The 22,493-nt window shown below is 37.1% G+C and overlaps 1 protein-coding gene across 1 annotated transcript in view; it reads left to right on the plus strand.

Moving 5' to 3' along the window:
* Positions 1-22,493, plus strand: part of MIPOL1 (mirror-image polydactyly 1) — a 199,097-nt gene that overhangs the window by 47,722 nt on the left and 128,882 nt on the right. The window contains exons 9-12 of the mRNA XM_087747228.1: positions 4,962-5,148; positions 7,872-8,007; positions 8,987-9,092; positions 21,306-21,435. Of these exons, the coding sequence (XP_087603354.1) occupies positions 4,962-5,148; positions 7,872-8,007; positions 8,987-9,092; positions 21,306-21,435 (559 nt within the window). The remainder of the gene's footprint in view (positions 1-4,961; positions 5,149-7,871; positions 8,008-8,986; positions 9,093-21,305; positions 21,436-22,493) is intronic.

A 22,493-nucleotide genomic window follows, 5' to 3' on the forward strand; every position in this document is an offset into this window, starting at 1 on the left:
CCATGTACCAAGGCCTGAATTACTTGGGGTGGGAGTCATGGGCTATATGGAGAATAAAGTGGTTTTAAAAGTAAAAGAATTGCTATGCCCATTGATATGACAGTGTTCAAAATGTCTTCCCCAAAGCATTCTACTAACAGATTTAGCATGTTGACCAAAAAAATGCATCACGGCTTTATTAAACAAGTAAAAACCTCTAACCTTAATGCCCTTGGGCAGAGTGTTTCCAGTTCTGAGTGGAGGAGGCTGCCATCATCTTCTCTCTTACAAAGCCAGTAGGGAAAACAAACAGATCCTCTGTGTTTCGCCTGACGTTTCCAGGAATGCCACTTACAGGCTTGCTGTGATGTTCCTTAGTCTTACCCATGTGCTTGAGGGAATTGAATCTGGATGAAAAGGTGTGCTGCAAATGTAAGTTGCTTAGAGAAGCAGCATTAGCATTAATAAATGCCAACACAGGTCTACTTCAATTCTAAATTCTTTTTTTTCCAGCTGCTGTAACTTACAGTTGAAGGCATAGAAATCTATATCTTGAAATGGCCTAAGGATTTAGCCTGAAGCTTAGCTGCTAATGCAGATGTCTGCCTCATCATGCAGACAGGTTTACTTTATTCTGTTTTTTAAAAAAAATATGAAAAAAAAAAAAAAAATCTATCTGCTGACTTGACCTGTCATCTAGAGAGCTTTGCTGCCTGTTGGGAGCTCATATTCAGGATGTTATAGAGAGGCTGCTGAAACTCCTCTGACCCTCTGTTACCACCTGCTGCTCTTCCATGTAGGCACCAGTGATACTGTTGGGGTGACGTGGGAAGTATTATATGTGACCGTATGGCTCTGGGGGTGATGGTCAAGGGTGTGGGGACCCGGGTGGTGGTATCCTTGATCCTGCCAGCAAGAGGGAGGGGCATGGAGGAGAACTGGGTGAAGCAGATGAGGCCTTCTTCAGACAACTGGAAGAAAACTCATGTTCACAGGTCCTGGTCCCCACTGGGGACTACAACGATGCTGATAATCTGATGGAAGGACAACAGCAGGGCACAAGTGATCTAGGAGGTTTCTGGAGTCCATTGATGACAGCTTCCTGACACAAATGATTGAGGTGCCAACGAGGAGAGGTGCTCTGCTGGAATCTGATACTTACAAACAAGGAAGAACTGGTTGTGGGTGTCAAAGTCAGGGGCAGCCTTGACTGCAGTTACCACAAGGTGGTGGAGTTCAGGATCCTGAGATGAGGGAGCAGGACAAAAAGCAGGACCTCAGCTGTGGAGTTCAGGAGAATAGACTTTGGCCTCCTCAGAGAGCAGCTTGGAAGAATCCCATGGGATACAGTACTAGAGAGAAGAAGGATCCAAGGGAGCTGGTTGATATTCAAGGATCACTTTATCCAAGCTCAAAAATGGTAATCCTGACAAGCAGGAATTCAAGCATGGATCAAGCAGGCTGTTGTTTTCCTTGACTTTGGTAAGGCTTTCGACTGTGTCCCATAGCATCCTAATAGAGAAGCAAAGTATGGGTTAAATAAGTGAACAGTGAGGTTGACTGAAAAGTGGCTGAATGTCTGTGCCCAGAGGGTGGTGATCAGTGGCACAAAGTCCAGTAGGAGGCAAGTCATTAGTGGTGTACTCCCAGAGTCAAAAATGGATCCAGTCCTGTTCAATGGCTTCATTAATGATCCAGATGGTGGAGCAGAGTATACCCTCAGCAAGTTTGCTGATGATAGAAAACTGTGAGGAGTAGTTGATACACTAGAGGGCTATGCTACCATTCAGAGGGACCTCGACAGGCTGGAGAATTGGGCAGAGAAGGAACCTCATGAAGTTCAGCAAGGGAAATGTGAATCCCTGCACCTGGGCAGGAATAATCCCATGTAACTGTACATGCTGGGTGCCAACTGGCTAGAAAGCAGCTCTGCAGAAAGGGGTCAGGATCCTAGTGGACAGCAAGTTGAGCATAAGCTGGCAATGCGCCCTTGTGGCAAGGATGGCCAACAGCATCCTGAGCTGCATTAGGAAGAACATTGCCAGCGGGTGAAGGGAGGTGATCCATCCTTTCTGCTCAGCACTGGTGCGGTCACATCAAGTATCAAGTCCAATACTGAGCTCCTTAGTACAAGAAAGAGATGGACTTACTGGAGCAAGTCCAGCAAAGAACCACAAAGGGAATGGAGCATCTTATGCATGAGGAGAGGCTGAGACTGAGCCTTGAGAAGGGAAGGCTCAGGGGAGTGGATCTTATCAATATGAATAATACCTGATGGGAGGGAAGGAAGGAGCCAGACTCTTTTTGGTAGTACCCATTGACAGGACAAGAGTCAACGAGCACAAATTAAAACATGAAATTCCATCTGAATATAAGGAAAGAATTTTTTACTATGAGGGTGATCAAACACTGGCACAGGGTGCCCAGGGAGGTTGTTGAGTCTCAGCTTGTGGAGCTGTTCAAAAGCCATCTGGATATAGTCCTGGGCAACCTGCTCCAGGTGACCCTGCTTGAGCAGGGGGGCTAGACTAGATGATCTCCAGTGATCCTTTCCAACTGCAACAATTCTGTGAACTCTTTTTAAAGTCCTGGCACTAAAACCAGCAAATTCAAAAAACAGGAACTGTGAAAAGAAGAAAAGCTTATTCAGTTGATTACTCTCGTGCTAAAGGGATAGAATCCCTTTTTTGACTTGTCCCAGTGTAACTGCAGCAGCTAATGTCATGTAAGCTTCTTAGTATTCTGGAGTGAGAAGGGTTTTTTCCTCCAACTCTTTCATATAGTGTGGGCCAGAGGAGAGTGCAGTAATGCTAAACAAGGAACAAAGTTTCATGGCAATACAGTCACTGGTTATTGCAACAGATATGTTGTGCTTGAATTCTTCCACAGAATGCAACGCACTTCACCTGAGGCACTTCAAATGTATATGGCTTATAGAAAATGTTGATGCCCTAGAGAAGAAGGGGAGGAAAAGTTGTTATGGCAAGTGAAGCATTGCACTTCCCCTTCAGTTTGTGAGAGCATAATTTGGAACTATATACATATATAGAGAACACTGCATTTGAAATGGGAGAAGTGGACAGGATGATGTTTGATAGGCAGTTCTTTATAATATAAATCAAATGGGAAACACATCTCAGCCAAGTGTATACCTCCCTATAAAAAGCTTTGCAAGTATTGAAATTCGGACTAGGTTAGCTTTCAGATAATACTAACTGGAGAGGATTCAGAATTTTACCCTTATATGTTGCCACTCCTAAGTTGGGGCAGGTTCTTAGAGTATACATAGTGAGTTGTTTCATGCCTGTTTCTTTAGAGATCCTTGCTACTTACTGTAAGGAGGAGCAAGACATTGAATCCAGTTTTAAAATATAGCAGCACTTAAAAGGAAATCTCTGCTCAAAAACCTGCAGGATTTTGAGCCAGTGAACAACAGTGTACATTTGCTCAAAGAATCCAGGTGGCTGTGGGCTGTGTTCAACTTCTGTATTAGCTGTGAAGTGATCTGAGGAACACATTTCAATCACAGTACTGAAAGTAGTTTCAGGTTCTACTTGTTAATGAATGTTTTATCAAGTTATGGTCCCCACATGTTTATTACTGCTCAGAAACAAAGATTCTGATACACTGTTGACTGTTGTTCCTCTAGTACAAAAATCACTGATTATAGTTTACAGGAATGGTGAGAGTGGATTCAAGTGGGTTCGTGCTGAAGTAGATAGGGAGAATACAAATCAGCAGTGGGTACAGTAACTTTTTCCTCAAGTTAGCAACACATAGCTTTGTACGGGAGCTTGTTAAACTGACTGCAACCAATCCACAAGTCATCTGTCTGCCCTCAGGATGTTTCCTGTGCCATTGCCTGTGTCTTTCCTTCTGCAAGAAAAGAGGAATCTATTGCAACAGATTTTAGAGACAGTCTTCAGTGTTTTTTACGTCAAATCTGTGCTTTTATGTCTTACGTGCAACATGACATTTTGATACTGATTGATGTGTATTTTCAGGTTGTTTGTAGGTGATTGCAACTGTATAGGCAGTTTCTTACTATTCTTGAGGAGGAAGTAATAAGTTGGATCAAAGAATGTATACGGTGTAATTTATCCAAAATGTTTGGAAACACTAACTTTATTAAATGAGCAAAAGCTCCAGTGTTTGTTCTCTACTAATCTAAATGAAAGAATGAAGGATATATGCACTTTTTTCCATTTGCAGCTTTTTTAGGCTTCTTCCTCCTCGTTTTTTAATATAGTTCTATAATTAAAACTAACTTGTTCTTACTTTATGAAAGAACATTCATGGTATGTAGGTCTTTCTTTCATTTAAATACCTTGATATCAGAAATATGTCCTAAAAATATCTAGTAGCCAAGCTTAAGAGAACTATCACACTCAACGTTTTAATCAGATAATTTTTCCCTTTGGCACAATTTGTGCTTTGCATTCTTCAAGTTCTTTAGTTGTATGAGCCTGTACCTTATACTCTCCAGGAGTGAATAATGGGGCCTTAAATTTGTTGTTGCTAATTACAGCTGGCTGATACTCCTTTTGTAGCCAAAAAGGATTTGAAAAAGACCTCAATATAAGTAAGAGTCTAGTTCACAACCTGAAAATTTACCTGGCTACAGCAGAAATTCATCATGTCTCACTAGGGTAGAGCTGATTTTTATGAAAGATAGGCAGAAAATTTCCTAGGTTCAACATTATTTTAAGCAGTTTTTTAAGGGGAAGAGGAATTAGGAAATGGTGATTAATATTTCAGATTTCCATAAGAAAAATCCAGTAAACAGGTCGTAACTCCTACATGCATGCTCTAGGTAACACAGCTTTTGTTCCTTAGTGGGATGAGGAAGCTGTGAATCTGAAACTAGAGTACTTTCTCCTTTCTGCTACAAAGAATATAGCAAGCCATTTTTGAACGAGAAATTTCAAGTTTGTGTTTCTTTCTCCAAATGAAAAAATGTGTTTGCTTCTGTTTCCAATTAGAAACACACATCCTGGAACAGAAAAAAGAAGGTACTTGTGTTGAGTTTCAGTTTCATCAGAATTCTCAAAAAAACCCAGAATTTTTCATCCAGGCAGAAGCTGAAGCACTGAAACTTTCTGATTTGTCCGTGACCAGTCAAAGAAGAGGAGCCCTGAATGACTGTAATTCCAGTCCGGAAGAATCAAGGTAAAAACAAATATCGCTATATACAGTTTTTCTAGATTCAAATTATAGACAATATACATATGGATTTTTGGATAAATATAGGGAAGTTCACCTCCTAACTGAGAATCAGTAAGTCAGCTTTTTACTTAGCCTCACCATGTCTGCCCTTCTTTCCTTGTGGAATGCAGCATTTCACCACTGTATTCTCTAGCACCGATAGGTAATATGATCGTGGCAGTGGCTTATGCGACACACTGAGTATTTCAGTGATTGTGATTTCTCCGCATAATTTTAAAAATGCATACTGGGCAGAATTAGAAAAGATGATCTGAAAGTCTAGTAGTATCTGTGGCTTCACACAACAAGCACAGTGTACCCTAAGTATGATGAGTGAGTAGGAAGCAGGAATGAAGCAGGGTGAAGTCTGGATGAAGTCGCAAGAGTAAAGATGAGGAGCTGTAATACCTTGTAGGCAGTCTGACAGGAATCTGGAGAAGGGCAAATATGTTTGAAAAGTGTAGTACAAACTCTGAAGATTTTCTTCTGTCATTAATTTTGGTCATTTATTGTCATTAATTTCCGTACTGAGTTATGGCCCTCTACTGCAGTCTTAAGAAACATATACATTCATGCTATATATGACGTAATATATGAAAGCATACCCAGCTGACTAGGGAACATGCTACCAGTTTTGAGCGACTTAGACATTCTGAAGCCTAAGTCTTAACTGAGACTGACAGAGTTGTTTTTGAAAATAGGATGAAGGCTGCAGAGCCCTATGACGTACTTTTGAAAAATATACTCTTAATTCTTCACCTGTCTCGCAGATTCTACACCTGGTTTTGTTATCTTTAGCATAATTTAGTGGTGACTTATTGGGCCAAAACCAGTCCATAGTACTCTTCCATCTGGCTTGTTGCCTTTTTTTTTGCATTAGGGCCTGAGATCTGCTGTTAGGGCAATGCATCCTGCACTAAAAGCCAAATATCATCCTGAGTGCTTAAGTACAGCCCAGCACAGAGTCAGCCAAAGATTGTTGCTCCTACCCTTCACCAGTGCCACTTGCACTGGCAATCAGACTGGTCTTAACCAGATTAACCTCCCACAGCAGTCAGCATGTTGAACAATCTCATATGCAAATATATTGCATGTAGGATCCTAAAGCTATAGGCCAAAACCTCATTGTGGTAGATAGTATATAAACTGCACAAAATCTGTCCTTCCCCAAATAGATTGCAATTACAATATAAGATGAGAAAATATCTTGATGTAGAACGACCCAGGAAATGTTGAGTCTGTGTTGATTTGCATTGTAGATGATGGTCTTTGTGTACCATCAATGTGACTTGTCAAGTGTTTTTAGACATCAGGAAGAAAACATTTGAGGGATTGAAAGGTGATGATGAGGTATATTCAGACTTGTTCTTGGGAAGCATCTCCTGGACATGGAAAATTCACAGAAAATGCTTGAGGTTTGTAATGTCTGGGCAATAGTATCCAGAGGCATCTGTCACTTGCAGTCCAAAACAATACTAAATGAAATTGCTAGACAGAGCAAAGATGAAATAAGCTTTGAAGGATCTTGAAAGCGAAGACAAGCAATTTAAGCACTCTTCCACCCCATATACATTATATTACACTAAATAAGTACTTTTTTGATGTGAATCTCCCTGCAGTCTACATTTGATGTGCTTTAGGTTGCACCATAGTTTGCCTGCAGAGTATGGACCTTAACTTCCTTCTTAAAGAACCATAGAGAAAACAAATCCAATGGAAGCAGGTAAAGAAATGGGTAGCTGAGTAAAAAGAACTGTCTGCCTAAGAGAGTGACTCTTTGGAGCAACAGATAACTTTCCTTTTCTTTCAAGGATGTGAATTACACATAATGAAAGTAATGTACACGGTAGAAATAGGAGTTCAGAAGGTATAGCTTTTCTGTGACTACTTCTTATGACTCATTGGCTGTGAAGCCTATAAACAGAAAATGCTTAAGGGAAGCGAATGTTAAAAGTATTTGGTAATACCCCTTCTAATCCGTTCATCTACTGATTTTGCTGCCACCTTACAAGTGAGATCTGAGTTATCTGTGAGTATCAACGGATAGCCAATGAGTTTTATGAAAGCTTTAGCTTGAGATAGAATGTTTGTGGACATTGAATCTTGTCTTATTTTTCCCTGTCTATGGCTAAGTAAATTATCTTAAAACTCTGAGTGCTATACAGTATGGAATTCCTGTTTTCAATTATAATATTTAGAATAACACTATCATTTTACAGATTTCTGCAAGATGAGCTCCTCTATCTTGTCTTCTGGATATTTTCATTTCACTTGATATGGAATTGTCCATTCAACTGAAGAATTTGGTTTCTTTTAACCTGAGCATCAGTTTGATCCCCAAATGTTTCATTACTTTGTTGTTCCGTGTTAAGCACAGGTTTTTAATACTTGCTTCCCTTAAGTGTTTTCTGTTTATTGGCTTCGTAGCCAATTTATATTAATCTGTTTTATGCCTTAGTACTGTAGTATATTTATTTACTCTTCCAGATTTACAGGCTTTTTTTCAGAATTACAGATTTAAGAAGTGATAGAAGGACATCCCTTTTACTGGCTATTTAATACATTTGCAATTGTTAACAAATTTTAGTAATTTATTTCTCTGTATTTTGTTATGGGGAGAAGGGGGGAGAAACTGGTTTTGCATTATTTTTCTTTCTTTTTCCCCCACCCCCCCCTCCTAAATGCAGCACCATAGAAAAAAAGGCTAACGGGATGCTCCCTGAATTTATATCCTCATGGAAGGATGCTGCAGATTTAGGTGGAAAAACAGAAACTGCATTCCTTTTAAAAGAATTGGACACTCTGAGGGCCAAAAATAAAAAGGTACAATTGAGATATTCAGATCACAGTATTTGCTCTTTTATGGTTGTCTTACAAAACATACATTTTAAACTGTTCCTAATTTAGTTTTGTTATTTATTTTAGTGCACCAATCAATAGCTTTCTTGTCAATTTGGATTCTTAGTATCTGCTTAACAACTGCTTCTCTGGAATTAAAAAAAATCTTTCATCCTACCATTTGACCTTTTTAATCAGTGACATAGGTTCTTGCATCATGGATGAAAACCAAGGAGGACCAAAACCAAGGCCAGGATTTCATTAATAGAATCTGGAGCTCATGCTTCTGCACATGTGGTCCAGATAATGAATGTGCCCTGATACCTCCTCTTTGTTGAGGACAAGAAAATTCCATCCTACTTGCACACTGCATTGCTTCTGGTGTTAGTAGCAGTTGCATGCGCCTAAACAACAGAAAAGTCTAGTCTTTCCATGAAGTGTCATTCAGTATTCAATGGCAAGCTCAGATATCTGTCCAAGAACAGATTTAGTGAATTCCCAGTTAAAAGAAAGGCCTCAACACATGAAAGAACATCAGTTTTCTATCTGCCGATGCACATGAAAAATTATGCATTTACACCACAGTCTCTTCAGGCTGTGACATTAGTACTTTTGGTAGGAAATAGGCTATTCATGCAGACACCACCTGCATTATAGTTCTATGTAATTCTGAACTTCCTTAGTGAGAAGGACCACAGCTGGTGATACCTGAAGAAGGGAATCCCAAATAAAAATGGCACGCACACTGCTGCTTGTCTTGCAGGGCAAGATGGAGCAGATGATAAAAAAAATATATTTTTAACATTTGTCCTTTAAATAAATATAATTAATTGAACTTCTGTTGTATTGGTTAGTGTTTGTTTTTTTGGGGTAAGACTCTATTATTTAAAATTTTGTTGTGGTTAAAAGTGCTGGTTGACTGTTTCAGCCAGTAAGAATCTTACTGTCCATTTGTTCAATTCAGCTTCACGATAAGCTGTCTGAAAAGGACAAGGAGCTGAAGACAATAAAACTGGACTTAGAACTGCAAGAGAGAGCTACAGAAGCTAAGATTGCAGAAAAGATTGCAGGTACAGTAGGCAAGCGTTTAACAGATGGCTGTATGGTTCATACAGTACCCGCGGTTGCTATATGACGTGGCCTAGTGAATGTTAGCTTTATTTGCTAAAGGAGGGAAGATTTGACTTTTTTTTTATGTGTGGCTGTTTAGAGTTGCTTAGAAAATAGGTGGCTTTAACATCCTGGTACTGGTATTAGCAGGAGCTTTACCTGTATTCATACTGATTTGGGCATTAAATGCATTGTTAACACCATGTCAATCCAATCACAAAAAGGTTGTTTGTTTTGTTGGAAGGTCCTGAACAAACAAGGGGAAATAATGATTACCAGTGCCTCTACCTTTCAACCAGCAGTTCAAATACCACTTATTGTTTTAGCTCGTTCAGAGCAATACTTCCCCCTCCCTGTGTATGGAGATAGTCGCACATTCACCTCGACTAGAGACCTGCACTTTTCTTGAAAAATCTGTTCTTTTGGTAGTTAATGAATTTTTGTCTGATGATAGTATGTCTACAGTGAATGAAGTTTTTACAAATTCCAAAAATGAATGGGTTTTAAGTTTATAGTTGAAAGTGAATGCATGCTTATGTTTGTTGTTAATTGTTCTTTGGGTAGACATACAAGAATGGAGACAGTTTGTATTCTACGATTTTTGGAGATTTCTAAAGTAATGAAGCTGAGTATTTTTATTATTGAAAAGTGGCTGTGTGTACAGTGTACCCAGTGGATGAAAAATACTCTGAGGTTTTTCTCCAGGTGTTTCAAAGAAATTAATGGGAGTGCTTTTATAAATTCATTGTATCATTTGTTCATAAATAAAGCGTAAGCTAGGAAAAATTGTGTCCTGATAAACCACACATGCTTCATATGGTATTAATAGTACTAATGCCTGTCCCCAGGATATTGGTACTGAAGGGAGGAGTAACCGTCTTCAGGAAAATGGAGCAGAAAATAAACTCTCCAGCTGAAAAAACAGATGGCTGACTTCCCACTTAATGTCAAACTCCCGAGAATACAGTATTCTGTGTATGTTATAGATGGAAGAGAGAGTTCCTAGATTTTCTGTGATGGAGGAAGGGAAAGGCACATCTAATCTACATATTAGGAAACAAATTGAAATACAGGCATAATTTTATTCTCATTTCATTTTACATAAACTGCTTGCTTTATTTTCAGAAGGAAAAAAAATCCGCACTGCTTCTCATAGTTATATCCAGCAGCTGAAAGCTAATGCAAATTGTTTGGATTGAATCCCAAGTTTTGTGTTTTTTCCTGGATATTTGCACAGTGTTTTGCCTCTGTACCTATAATAGAGAAATATTCTCTTTGATATAGGTGTACATTGCTCATTAAAACCTGGAAAGCAATGTGTGTTGAAAGGTGTGTCAAAAACATGTTTAGTTTCATTTTTATGGATACAGCTGAAATATTTGTTAGTAAATTGTTTTTTTCCTACATTACTGTTTAAACTTTCTAATTATGTCCTAAGCATAATATTCTCTTCTAAACAGTATGGCATGAATATGGATATAATAATTAACATAGTTACTCTATTTTAAAAGGAAGAATAAACCAAATTTTAATGAGAGCTACAATGTATAGTAAGGATGACCCTTAAAAAAATACCTTTTTTTCTCCTTTTATAAGTTCAGGAAGTATAAAATCCTTTAAATGCCGAGAGAGAGGGCAAGAGGCTCCTTACTACTTAAGCTGTTTGCAAAAATGAAGCATTGTTAATGTTTCATGGGTTTTTTGCTTCCTGTCTTATGGTTCTAAGAATATTACCAAGTTTGGATAAATGTTTTGAAATCTGGAATGATGTGAATCAAACTGAATTTGTGGAGGTCTATATGTCTCTCTCTCATAAAAGCCTTGGGGACAGTTCTAATGGACAAGCAGAACCTGATAAAGAACACTCAGTGTGTTTAAGGAAAAACTTTTTCCCCCTGTGTTAAGTCCTTTGAGGAAAGGTGAACACATGCTCCTGTGATTCATGTTGCTAGTTAATGTTTAATTACTGCAGTGTATAACACATGGTAGAGTGAAGCTTGTAAATATGGGTGTTTGCATTTTTATTATTACTTAGTACTGACTTTATGATAAGAAAATGACTCCACAAAATTCTATTGTTAAAAAAAAATCAGAAAGGTACACCATAAAAATGTTTTCTAATTTGAGGAATATTACAACTCTATTTTAAAATGTAACCCTCTAATTGATGGGTTTTACCTAAACAAGTCCTATGGAAAGAACAGAAAAGCTGAAGACCAATGCAATTTTAAAATGAAGCTACAACAGTCTTCAGAAACAAATAATGCACAGCTTGTCACTTTCTGATTTTTACTTTGTTCAGAGGAAGAAGTAAAGAGGAAAAGTGTAAATTTGTGAAATGCTTCATGAGACAATAAGAAAAAGTATAGTTAAGGGAGAAGATATACATGATGGAAGAAAATGTTTAATATTGTGTGCAGTAAATAACTTATTTTCAGAAGGTGTTTATTTTTAAATTTTGCTAGCCTGGAAAATGCATCTGTTCAATTTCTTCTTATTATAAGCCAATCTCAGAAGGTACCATTAGTTTCACTCTCCATCATGAAGAGAACAACAGAGGTGGAGGCAACATCGGGAAAATCAAGGGAAGACACGCCATAAAAGAACTGAGACTAGGATAATGTGAGGAAAAAAAGGAAACATCACATGTGAACTGGGCATGAAGGACAGAAAAATCTTGAAATGCGGGACTGCAGAACTTGCATATGTTGAACAGAAAAAGAAATGGGTGCACTCTGTGGGAGGGGAAAGGGAGAAGGAGCGCACGTCTTCTGAGGACAGACTGGAAGATAAGGGTGGAGGCGTTGCAAAGGAGTAAGTCTTCAAAAGAACCAGCAGAGAGAAGAGATCTCACTTTGGATGGACATAATAAGTGACTTTATTTTTGCCCAACAGGTGAATTATACAGGGGGTATATAGGAACTTCTGGAGGAAAGAGCTGGTTGAGTGTAAGTGAGAATTGTAGAGCATAGTGGTAGCCTCTCTAAACTGGAAAAAATGTCTTTCACAGTATGTCTCACATGTCTTTTCACAGTAACTCCCACCATTACTGCAACAAGATATACCATAGTTGGCATCAGAGCTTCAGCTGTTGGAATATTTTTGTTGCTATCACAGTGCTATATATTGGGACTAAGAATAATTCTGAAGGAAAATATAATAAAAAATATTTATCATTAAATCTTTCTGTAGCAAGGCCTATTCTGTGGAGGTTTTTTGCCAATATCTAATACTAATGTTACCAAAATTTAATACTTTTTAAAATCAGAGTCAACTGATTGAGTCCAGCCCTGCTAGGTCTGTTAGGTGTTGTACACCACCTTTAATGCCTGAAAACTGTATTACCATTCTGCAGATGCTCTCTGAACGACGAGGCTAATGATAGGAACTATAGTGTGGAAAAAAGGGGAAAGCAGTACTTCTAATACTGTTGTATAGGTTATACAGGTTTCAGTCTCATGGAAACTATGGCAATATACCTACAACGAAGTCCCTTTTTTCAGGTCTGTTTTTACAAAAATGTTGATAATTAACATTTGTGGTATCTTGAAATTCTTGAATATGGTATGAAAATGTTCATGAACATGATTTGAAGTTTCCTAAACTAACTTGAAAAATAATTGCATATGCAATAGTTTTAATAGCAAAAGTGAAAACAAATATCCAAGTAGCTATTAGCTTAGAGTTACTTTGATTTAATATCCCATAAAGTAAGAGGAAATAACTAATCTTGCCAGTAATAAACTTCGGGTGGCAATAACTTCCAGCACAGAATAAAAGTATTTTCCATTTCTTCAAAGCTCACTTTAGAGTCCTTTTTTAGATGTTATTTTTCTCTCTTGCATGTCATCCATTAAAGATTAGCTGTGGAAGGTTGGAGCATGGAGAGATTATGAATGACAGAACAACTCCTGCAGAATAATAATCAGTTTTTGGTATTTAATGCTGTTTGACTTTTGCAGACACATTTCTTATTAACCTTTGGTACAAACAGAAATCCAGGTTCCTGATATCTCATGGAGAAGATGAATTCAAGATCCTCTTCCAATTAAACTGAAATAAGGCCAATATTGGGCTTTAGCCAAAAGAACTCAATAGTTCCCAACCCTTCTGTTTATAAACCTAAATATGAATGATATTTTACAGTTTAAGTAGGTAATGCATATACTTCCCTAACTCAGTTTTCTGTGCATAATTCATTTGTATATATAGGGTCTATAGTTCTTTGGGGTTTTGTCATATTAATGCTTCATTATGCAAAACTATTTCCTGAATATTTTTTCAAAATATTTCCTGGTAAGTAACAGAATTTTGAAAATAGCTATAGGATTTGAATCCTCTGTATGGGAAGGTAGACAATCCATCTAAACAACAGAAAAAAAAAAAAAACAAAGTGGGGGTGTTGTAACTGAAAACATCTTGGCTTAAATTTTAACAGCTTAATTTGAAACAATGTAATTTTACCTTCAGATTGTCAGAATTGTTGATTGTCAAAAAGCTGCGTGCAGCTCTTTGAAGTGCAATATACGATGAGCTGGCATAGGTTAAAATGTAAATTACTAAAGTATTTGTGGGTGGAGCTTGTATGTAAAAAGCAAGCCAGTGTCTTCTGCATGTTTTTATGATTAGTCTGGCCCTTCTCTCTTCCCTACTACGATGCTAGATGAACATAAAGAATTGGGTTTTATTGAGGCATAAAAAGGTCTGCAAATAATCTACTTCTTGGGGTATTACAGAAACTTTTCTTTAGCCTGTCAAATCATAACTTGCAAACTTTAATGCAACATTTATATTTTTATTTATATTTTTAAATATTTTTAATATTTAATATTTTTAAATATTCAGGCATCAGCAATTATTCACTGAAGAAAAGTTTAACAGCATTATGGTTTGAATTTTGAAGTCAGCTGTGTTTAGTGTTTTAGAAGCAGAGGCTTAAGTATTGTACAGGGATTGGCTTTCACAAGAAATGCCTTGGGGTCTGTGTATAATACTCTCTCCTATTCTTTCCCACTTTATTTTTTTTTTAATTGAACTGGGATCTGAGTGCACAAAGAAAACACTATGCAGAGCTGCCACTAAGAAACTTTAGCCTTTTATTAGGAACACTCTGTTTATAGCATTGGAAATGTAGGAGCAGATGAATGCTATGCACTAAATACATACAACAAACACAAAGCAATAAAGAAGTCACTGTGTTCTATCAGTGTTTGTTCAGATTGCTTTATCTATAAAGTCACATTTAGGTGTAAATGACTTGTAGTCTATAATTCCTGGTATAGGCCAGTGAAAACGAGGGAAAAAAAGTAGTTTTCCTATGATCTTCTTATCACTATTTAGCTTTTATTTTTCAGTTATAGGCCATAACTGAAAGTAAATGAATGGTAGCTTTCAAAAAAAGAGCTAGGAACTTAAGTTGTCTGTTTCGTAATAGAACATTTCAGCACTATTTTTAAGTTGACAGTCAGCCCTGGAGCTCGTGGTAGTTTGCCATTAACCTGAATGAGAACTGTGTAAGGGCCTTAGGCTTTGAACGTTTCTGGGGATTATCTGCATTTTGTAACATGTATGCGCAGAGACCGATTAATGACACATTTTAAAAGCTTTCATAGCAATGCAGTAAATCTGTTTTTTTTTGTTTATTTGGGTATCATAAGATTGACTTCTTATTTAAGAATTGTGAGCACGTATTAAATCTAGTAGAAAGAAGTCTCAGAGGATTTTGATTTCTAAAATGACTGGATAACAAATACATACATGTTTGTATTTCTGTAAGGAGAACAAGCATATATCCATATAGTTAAATTAAATTTAAGAATAGTGGCCCACCTGGAAATGGCAAGGATAGTTTCCAAGTCCTCCTGTGATTAGACAGACAGAGATCCAGCAATGGTGGACAGGAATGGGAGGACTGATGAAAATGAAAAGGCAGGTAGTCATTGTACCTCTTTTCCCAGTGTACTTCCCTAATTCCTCACATTCATGTAGCTGCTACTCAGAAATCCAAAGTGAAAACACAACAAAAATCCCTAAAAAGCTTTGGTTAAACCTCTCTGTTCAGCTGACAGTTTTTTTCATGGAAGCAACTGAGCAGGATAAACAAGAAGCTCATTACAGGAATATTGAATTCTAAGTATGACCTGGCCAAGCAAGTTCTTTCATGTTTCTGCTTTTCCTTCAGAATAATATACATCTCCAAAAGGCAGAAAGCAGAAAATATTCTTTGCTTCATTTTTTTCATGAGTTCAACGTTCACTCCTATGTTAGCGCTGTATATGTGTATGAAACAAAAGTCAAATCATGCATCAAATTTTTTTTGTCATTAATTATTATTATTTCAGTCAATTCTTGAATATTTAAGATGCTCAGAGCCTTTTTTGTAAAAACATATAATCTCATTTGTATTTCTTGTTGCTGTAATAGTGTGAGTAACTAGTAAAATTAATTTGAATGTACCAGAATCAATGCCAAAGAAAATCCCAAGTCACTTATTGTTCAGCAACCACTGATCTTGAATACTAAATCTTAAACTGCAAAACCCTGACCTTCTGCAACAGTGCATTGTTATTTAGAGACAAACTTTCTCACCATGTCTTTTTCTTGGAAGTAACTGATCACTATAACTTGTACTTGTTACAAAAACAGTTAGCAAAATTTTAATTGTACTGTTTCTTGGATCACTTTTTTTTTTCCACGTAGTCCAAAGCAAAAAACAGTATTTCATCACATCTCTTAATGTCAAACGCCTTGCAAAGTCCAAAATATTGTTGTTATTTCTGTAAAACTGATTTATCTTGAAAGCCAGTTCTTACAGTGTTATAATATTTACTGTATCTTCTGCGATAGTGGTGTGGGTAGTGATCTCATCTTTTTCTTATAAGGTGTGGCCTGTATTCTGGATTTTACGTTTTTTTAACAAGTAATGTGAAGTGATTTCTGCTGCCATAGATGTTTTAAGTCCTAACAATTTCTTCTTTCTTTCTCTCCTATTCAGTTTTTTTTATTTACACAGATGACCTCTAGGAAATCAGCAAACAGACTTTTTTCCTGGGAACCGTGCTTCCCTCCCTTCCCCCAAAGTTCTGTTGTTTGGAAAATGATGAACCACTGTTTAAACTAGAATGATTTCCAGCACACCTTCCCACTACTGCTGTATTTTAAAGGTAGTTTAAAAAGTGTAGAAGATAGGTTTGCCAAAAGAATCAGGTTCAACTAAGAAAATATGTACACTGCTTTGACTCAGTAAACTCATACTCTGTATGGTTCATCTTCTTCATATTTACTTTTGCCCATATTAGAAAACAATTAGCTTACTAAACAAATTTGAGTATTTGGGAAGAAAAAAATCTACTTTGAGTCTCTCTCATTTGACTAAGAATTACATGATATTTGATAAGCTTGTTTAAAAATGGACATATCCAAATATTATTGTAAACAGCCATTGATTTGTTTTACCTGCAATATAAGTATTTTACTTAGTTGGCTTACATAGTAGCTAATAATATTTGTTAATGTAATTTAACTGCTGTGAACCTTTACTGAACAAATATTGAAATTTATACAAGTCAAAGAAAGAGAATCTCTAATGACTTTTGTAAAAGCTTCCATTTAATAGTTAAGGAGAAAAGTTTATATGACATACCAGATGCAATTAACAGTAGATTTTACATTTAATAAAAAGAAAGAAGCATATGTATTTGCTTTATTCATTCCATCATAATTTGCATTAGAGCTGTGGGTGTTTAATGAGCAAATTCCAGCTAAAATGCTATATTGATTTTCTAAGTGAACTTTGTAATAGCTATCTACCTTACAAAAGCTCTCTGTTTACAATTGTTTTCTTTACTAAAAACTAAAAATGTTTTAGAATTGATGAGTTTAGCATAATGATTCTTTTAAAATAAAGAGCTCTTTTAGAGTATGCAGGGGTTTTAGTTACAAGGAGAAAGATGTTATCAAATTATTCCAAAGCAAATAAAGTTTATGCAACTAAATAGTAATGTCATATTTATATATATTACAATGTTTGCAAGCATTGGAAAGTAATCCCTTTTTCTTAATTTAGCACTATGGGATTTAAATATTTTAACTCTTGAATGTCATATGTATATGAATTAGTAAATGACACAGTTCATTTTAGCTTAATACTCGACTATTCATACTTCATTTTTGTGTGTCATTTTCTTGCTTGAAACATGAGTTCTATAAGAATTTGTGTTTCTTGTTGGTCAGGCCTCAAGATAAACAGGATAGGGTTGGTTGGCACACCATTGGAAAGTCTCCAAGAAAAACCTCGTGGTGTCGACCAGAGCAGTTGGTGACTAAGTAGCTGGATCACTTTTTTCATTGGATCAGGCATCAAGTCAGTGTGCCAGTATGGGGCTAGTATTTTGCTGGATATGCCATATCTTGAATGGGGCTTAGGAGCCTGACTTGTTACTCTCAATTAGTTTTTGCCTGGCATTTTTACGAAGCACAGGGATGATAACCTGGATATTCTTTACTGTCTTTAATATGGAGAATTTTTGTGTGTCTCTCATAGACTTTTCATTGAACAGCTTATACTTCACATACTTTCCTAAATAAGACACAAAATGTTTTGGTTTGCTGCTGCATTGCAACCCAAAGGTGTATGTATTTCAGTGGCTTATTTGAATATTCTTGTGATCCTTATGGTCCTGAATTTTTACTTGTGACTCATCCATAGCTCAGTCTGAATGGTGAATGTTATTGTTAACAACATCAAACTTCGGACCACTTGCAATTGTGTAACTGTTACAATATTCCATATAGTATTAAAAAAAGGAATTTGCAAAATACAAGTCAGAAATGTATAGGCATTGGATAACAGAAATGTCTAACGTAAATTCAGCAGAAGCTTTGGCTGGTAAACAATCAGGTGAGTTAGCCATCTGTAGACCATTAAAATGAGTTAGATGAAGACTTGAAGTTTTTTTAAATTAGTAATTTCTTGTGGTCAGCGTCAGTATTGCTACATGGTAGTTAAATGTCATGTAGCGAAGAATTTTTTTTCTTTTTTTTATACTTAGATTACCATGCAGGCGTCTTAAATGATTTTCTACACTCTCCCTAATCTGTTTTAATATGAAAAAATTAACTTGCAATATTACCTTTAAAAAACAGAAGTAAAAGCCAAACACTTGTAATTGATTTGGAACTACTGTAAGTTTTTTTTAATGTAGTTGGTGGATCTGGTCATTGGGATATTTACTCCAATGCCTTAATTTAGTGGAAGGATAAGAAAATAACAAGAAAGAGTTGCTCAATTTAAGTCCCTTTTCCATTGCCAGTAGTTAAAAGACAGTATTTTGTAATGGGCCTTTGGGTGGGGGAAGGGTTCACTGTTCAAGGCAATTAGCCTCTGAGCTGCTATCAGGGATGGTAAGACTTGAGATAAGCAGGATGTGTAAGGAACTTTAAAAATCTCTTTTTCTGAATATTTTCATACTGTTATATACATGTTACTTTGGTTTAAGGACAAATAAGCAATAATCTGTTTTTAAAAAGTCTGTATTATTATCACTGGTTATAGTTCTGCAGAGAGGGAATTAGATATACCCAAACACAGTCCCTCTAAGTGTAGTTGTATGCTGAAGATCCATTGTAGCAGTCAGCAAATTGTGGTTTTCCATGCTGAGATGGGGATGTTATAGGGTCTGACAGAAGAAGGGATGCACTCAAAGTTAACTAATCTGGAAACTAATTAACCCCAGAACAGTAATAAGTACCAAATCTCCAGTTATTTTAGACAGCTTTGTATTCATCCATTGCAGCTTTATGGAAAGGGTTCTCTGGGCAGTTTCTCTGGCGCGATGCTAGATAAACTGACATAATTTACTGGAAAAACTATAGTAAACAAATATGTTAAGGTACAGATAGGTAATGATTACTGTACATAATTAATCTGTATTCCAGATCCAACCAGAACATAGAAGTTGTATTGTAGTTTACCCAGGCAGTCAGTGCTGAGGAACTAGTTTCCCTGCCATCACAGATCTCAGCAACCGAAGTGGAAGTCTGGGGAGCTGAAATGCACAGCCTACCCCATACAATTTGTTCTTGTTCTTGCTGAGCCACCTACCTTTGCAGATACTGGACTCATCCTCTGCAAGTGCTGCGAACTTATTCCTGACTACCAATCTGTGTGCATGCAGTTTTGCAGCTGCTTTACTCATGCCTTAGTTTTTCCATTCCACATCAAGCAAAGCTTTCTTGTTGCGAACAGGGCAAACAGATCTTCAAGAAAAAAGACGCTATTCTTGTGAAACAAGTGAATACTCAAGTAGAAGAGAATTAAATCAGTGTTTGTTAAATTTTCTGTACATGTCAAGATTTGTGCTTCTGATGCTGAATCTCTTTTGTGTTTGTTTGTTTGTTTGTTTGTTGGGATGCAACTTGTTACATCTCTGGCCCGATGACTAGGCTTGCAGCTCCTCTGCAGATTTTTGTGAGAGGAGGAGCTGCACTCCCAGAAGTGACATTTAGACTTTCCCTGTCTTCTTTTGTCTAGCCTGCTGTTTTCGTGCAACCTTTTGCTAGACCTGCAAAAAATGCTCCCTTACTCCTCAGTAACACTCTTCTCCCCAGCTTGAGGACAAGAGGATTGCTTTCCTACCTTGAACACCTTCCTAATTCATCTCTCCTCATTCTTTTTCTGTTCATCTTCTCATTCATCTTACATCTTACATCACCTGCTTGTGAACTGTACTGAAACTTACCATTTTTTGTATTTCAGTGGGTTGGGGTGTTTTGGTTTTTTTTCGGTACTGATAATGTGTATTTTGTTCCAGTGATATAGCTGCTACCAAAATGTACTATGTTCCTATTGTTCCATTCTGTGAAGAACCATAAAGTGTTTTATGTTATATTGCACTGTGAAGTTTTTGTACAATAATGTACAAAGGTTAAGTAAGAGTAAAGTAACCTATAAAGGCACCAAAGTGGATGTTAATTGAGGCAAGAATGGAGGGGATAAAAGCTCTTGCTTAAAGTGAAGACAAAACATTTCTTTGAGGTCTTAATGACTTGAGCGGTGGCTCAGACAGGAGCAGAGTTCTGAAGGGGGTAAGGAAGCGCAGCAGCAATGGCTTAATACAGAAGGTTCTTGAGAAAAAAATTGCCAAAATTTTGAGAGAGACTGTAGTATGGTGTTAGGAGACGGTGGCCAAACACCAGCTTGGCAGACTAGAAGGTGAGCATGGAGAATTCTGGAACCTGCAGACCTCAGATGAGTTTTTTGGAGGTGCCTGTGACAATCAGAGACGATATAGTTCTCTGTCTTGGAGCGACAGCAGTCTCACTATGGCATCCTGAAAGTCCCTAGACATTTCAACAGCAGGGTTTTATGATGACTGTGAGGAGAGATTTGCAGTATTGCAGAGGGAAATGATGAAAGTATGAATAAAGATTTTAGTGGAGGCAGGGTCGAGGTAAGGATTCTGGCAGTGTGCCAGAGATGGTGTTAGACATATTGACAGGGGAGAGGCAGGAAGAAAATGTAAGCTCGGGATGAGGAATGACTTGAAGGTGTTAGTTTGCTCCCAAGGATAGACAGTAAATCTTAGTTTATTGGCACCTAATGCTCCAAGGTCCATGTATGCCGTAACAGATAATATAACAGTATATTACACAATAAAGTAAAGGCTTGGCAGAGAAGGAGAGATGCCAGCTGTGCCACTCGTGTGATATCAGAGGCAGACTTTGAAAAATTAGAATTTTTAATATTTAATATCACTGTGCCACCCTGATAGGAAGCAGTGTGATGGTAGTAGTAGTTTTAATCGATTGTTACTTTTAACTCTATGTCCTAGAAGAAACCTACTAGTGTCTCATATGATTCTGAGCTTTAGGAATTTTTTTTCCATTAAGCAAGTATTCAGAATGCAAAGCAAATAACTTCCTTGCCCTGTTTGATTATACAGGGGTGAATTTGAAAACACATAGCTTTATTTCATTCCTTAAAGTATTCATTTTAGCATTCAACAGCTATTTAGTGTTGTCTCTGAAGAGTAATATAGACCTTATCCAGAGTAACCAGAGGTCAGTGGAGAAACGCTGATTTTAGGAGATGCTGGCAAAGGCCCATGTAAGTGCATCTAATAGTGTCTTTCCCTGTCAAACTTGTTTGTTAAACACACTGGTTACTTTTGCAGCTCTGGTGGAAGAAGTTTATTCTGCTCAACGGGAACGTGACGAGGCTGTTATGGCAAGGCTTAGGTTAGCCAATGAAGAGAGAGATGAAGCATTTCTACGAGTCCAGCGTTTAGAAGAGTCTCTCAAAGAGTAAGTATACTTTTCCTGCCCTGTGCAAAAAGGTTGTTGTGTCAGTCTGTGACTGTCATAAAACTGCTCGACAGTGGTTATGTAGGAAAACTTAGCAGAAACTTCTCTATGATGAAATACCAAGCTAGTGCTAGTCTTACTGTGCTATTGATTAATTTGTTAGCCATGCTATAAGACTGTATTTTTCTCTGGAGACTGAGAGCAAGGTGAAAAGTTTTGATCACAAAAATTAAAAATATAATCAAAAGCTTTGGTATTGATTTATTCCAGGATAAATAAGACAAATGCAACATTTTATAGGGATCTTTTGACATGGAGTACCAGAATGTCAGTCAGAAATTGCAATCTATAGGAAATCAATGAGGCCTTTAAGCCCACTAGACATTTCCTTCAGCAAAATTTCTACTCATGATGTGGGTGACATCTTAAAAATATATGGGTTTTTTCTTATCTTTAGTGTAGGAGCAGTTTGTAAGGCAGTAAGGATATAATTAATACTTTATAGAGTTTTATGTGTGCCATGTTAACACAACAGAAATTGTCAATCTCACGTTAAACAAAACTGTTAAGTCGAGAGGAAGATTAAGAACAGTTTCGTTTCTTGCTTCGGGATATAGGCAGCTTTGAAGCTACAGTTTGCCTCTCCATGTAATCCTTCTCCATCTGAGTTGTGATCATCTTGGTTACCATCTATGGTAGTCTCCCAAAGGGTAGTCCCCCAAAGTCTAGAGTGGCTGAGAAATTGCTCTATTTTTCTGCCAAGGGAAGTACAAAGCAAACAGAACTTTTTTGTGGTAGGAGACTGAATAGGTTCAGTTGTTAGTTAACTAAATGGCAGGTAATTATGTTTTAAATAACTGATTCTACTAAGAACACTCTTTCCTCTTTATGGTAGAAGACCAGTCATCTTCTTTTGGGTATTTTTGTAGGTAAGGCCAGAGAATGTTATCTAAATAAATTTCAATAGTCTGCACATAGTTTGTGCACCATTACTCTGTGGAATTTACAAGTTGCTAGAGTTTGTCACAGCCTGTAAGTATGACTCAACAGCAAGATTA

This window comes from Nipponia nippon, unplaced genomic scaffold (genome assembly GCF_047370975.1).
Source record: "Nipponia nippon isolate SJK-2023a ecotype South Korea unplaced genomic scaffold, ASM4737097v1 scaffold_11, whole genome shotgun sequence".
In the NCBI taxonomy this organism is placed as follows: Eukaryota; Metazoa; Chordata; class Aves; order Pelecaniformes; family Threskiornithidae; genus Nipponia; species Nipponia nippon.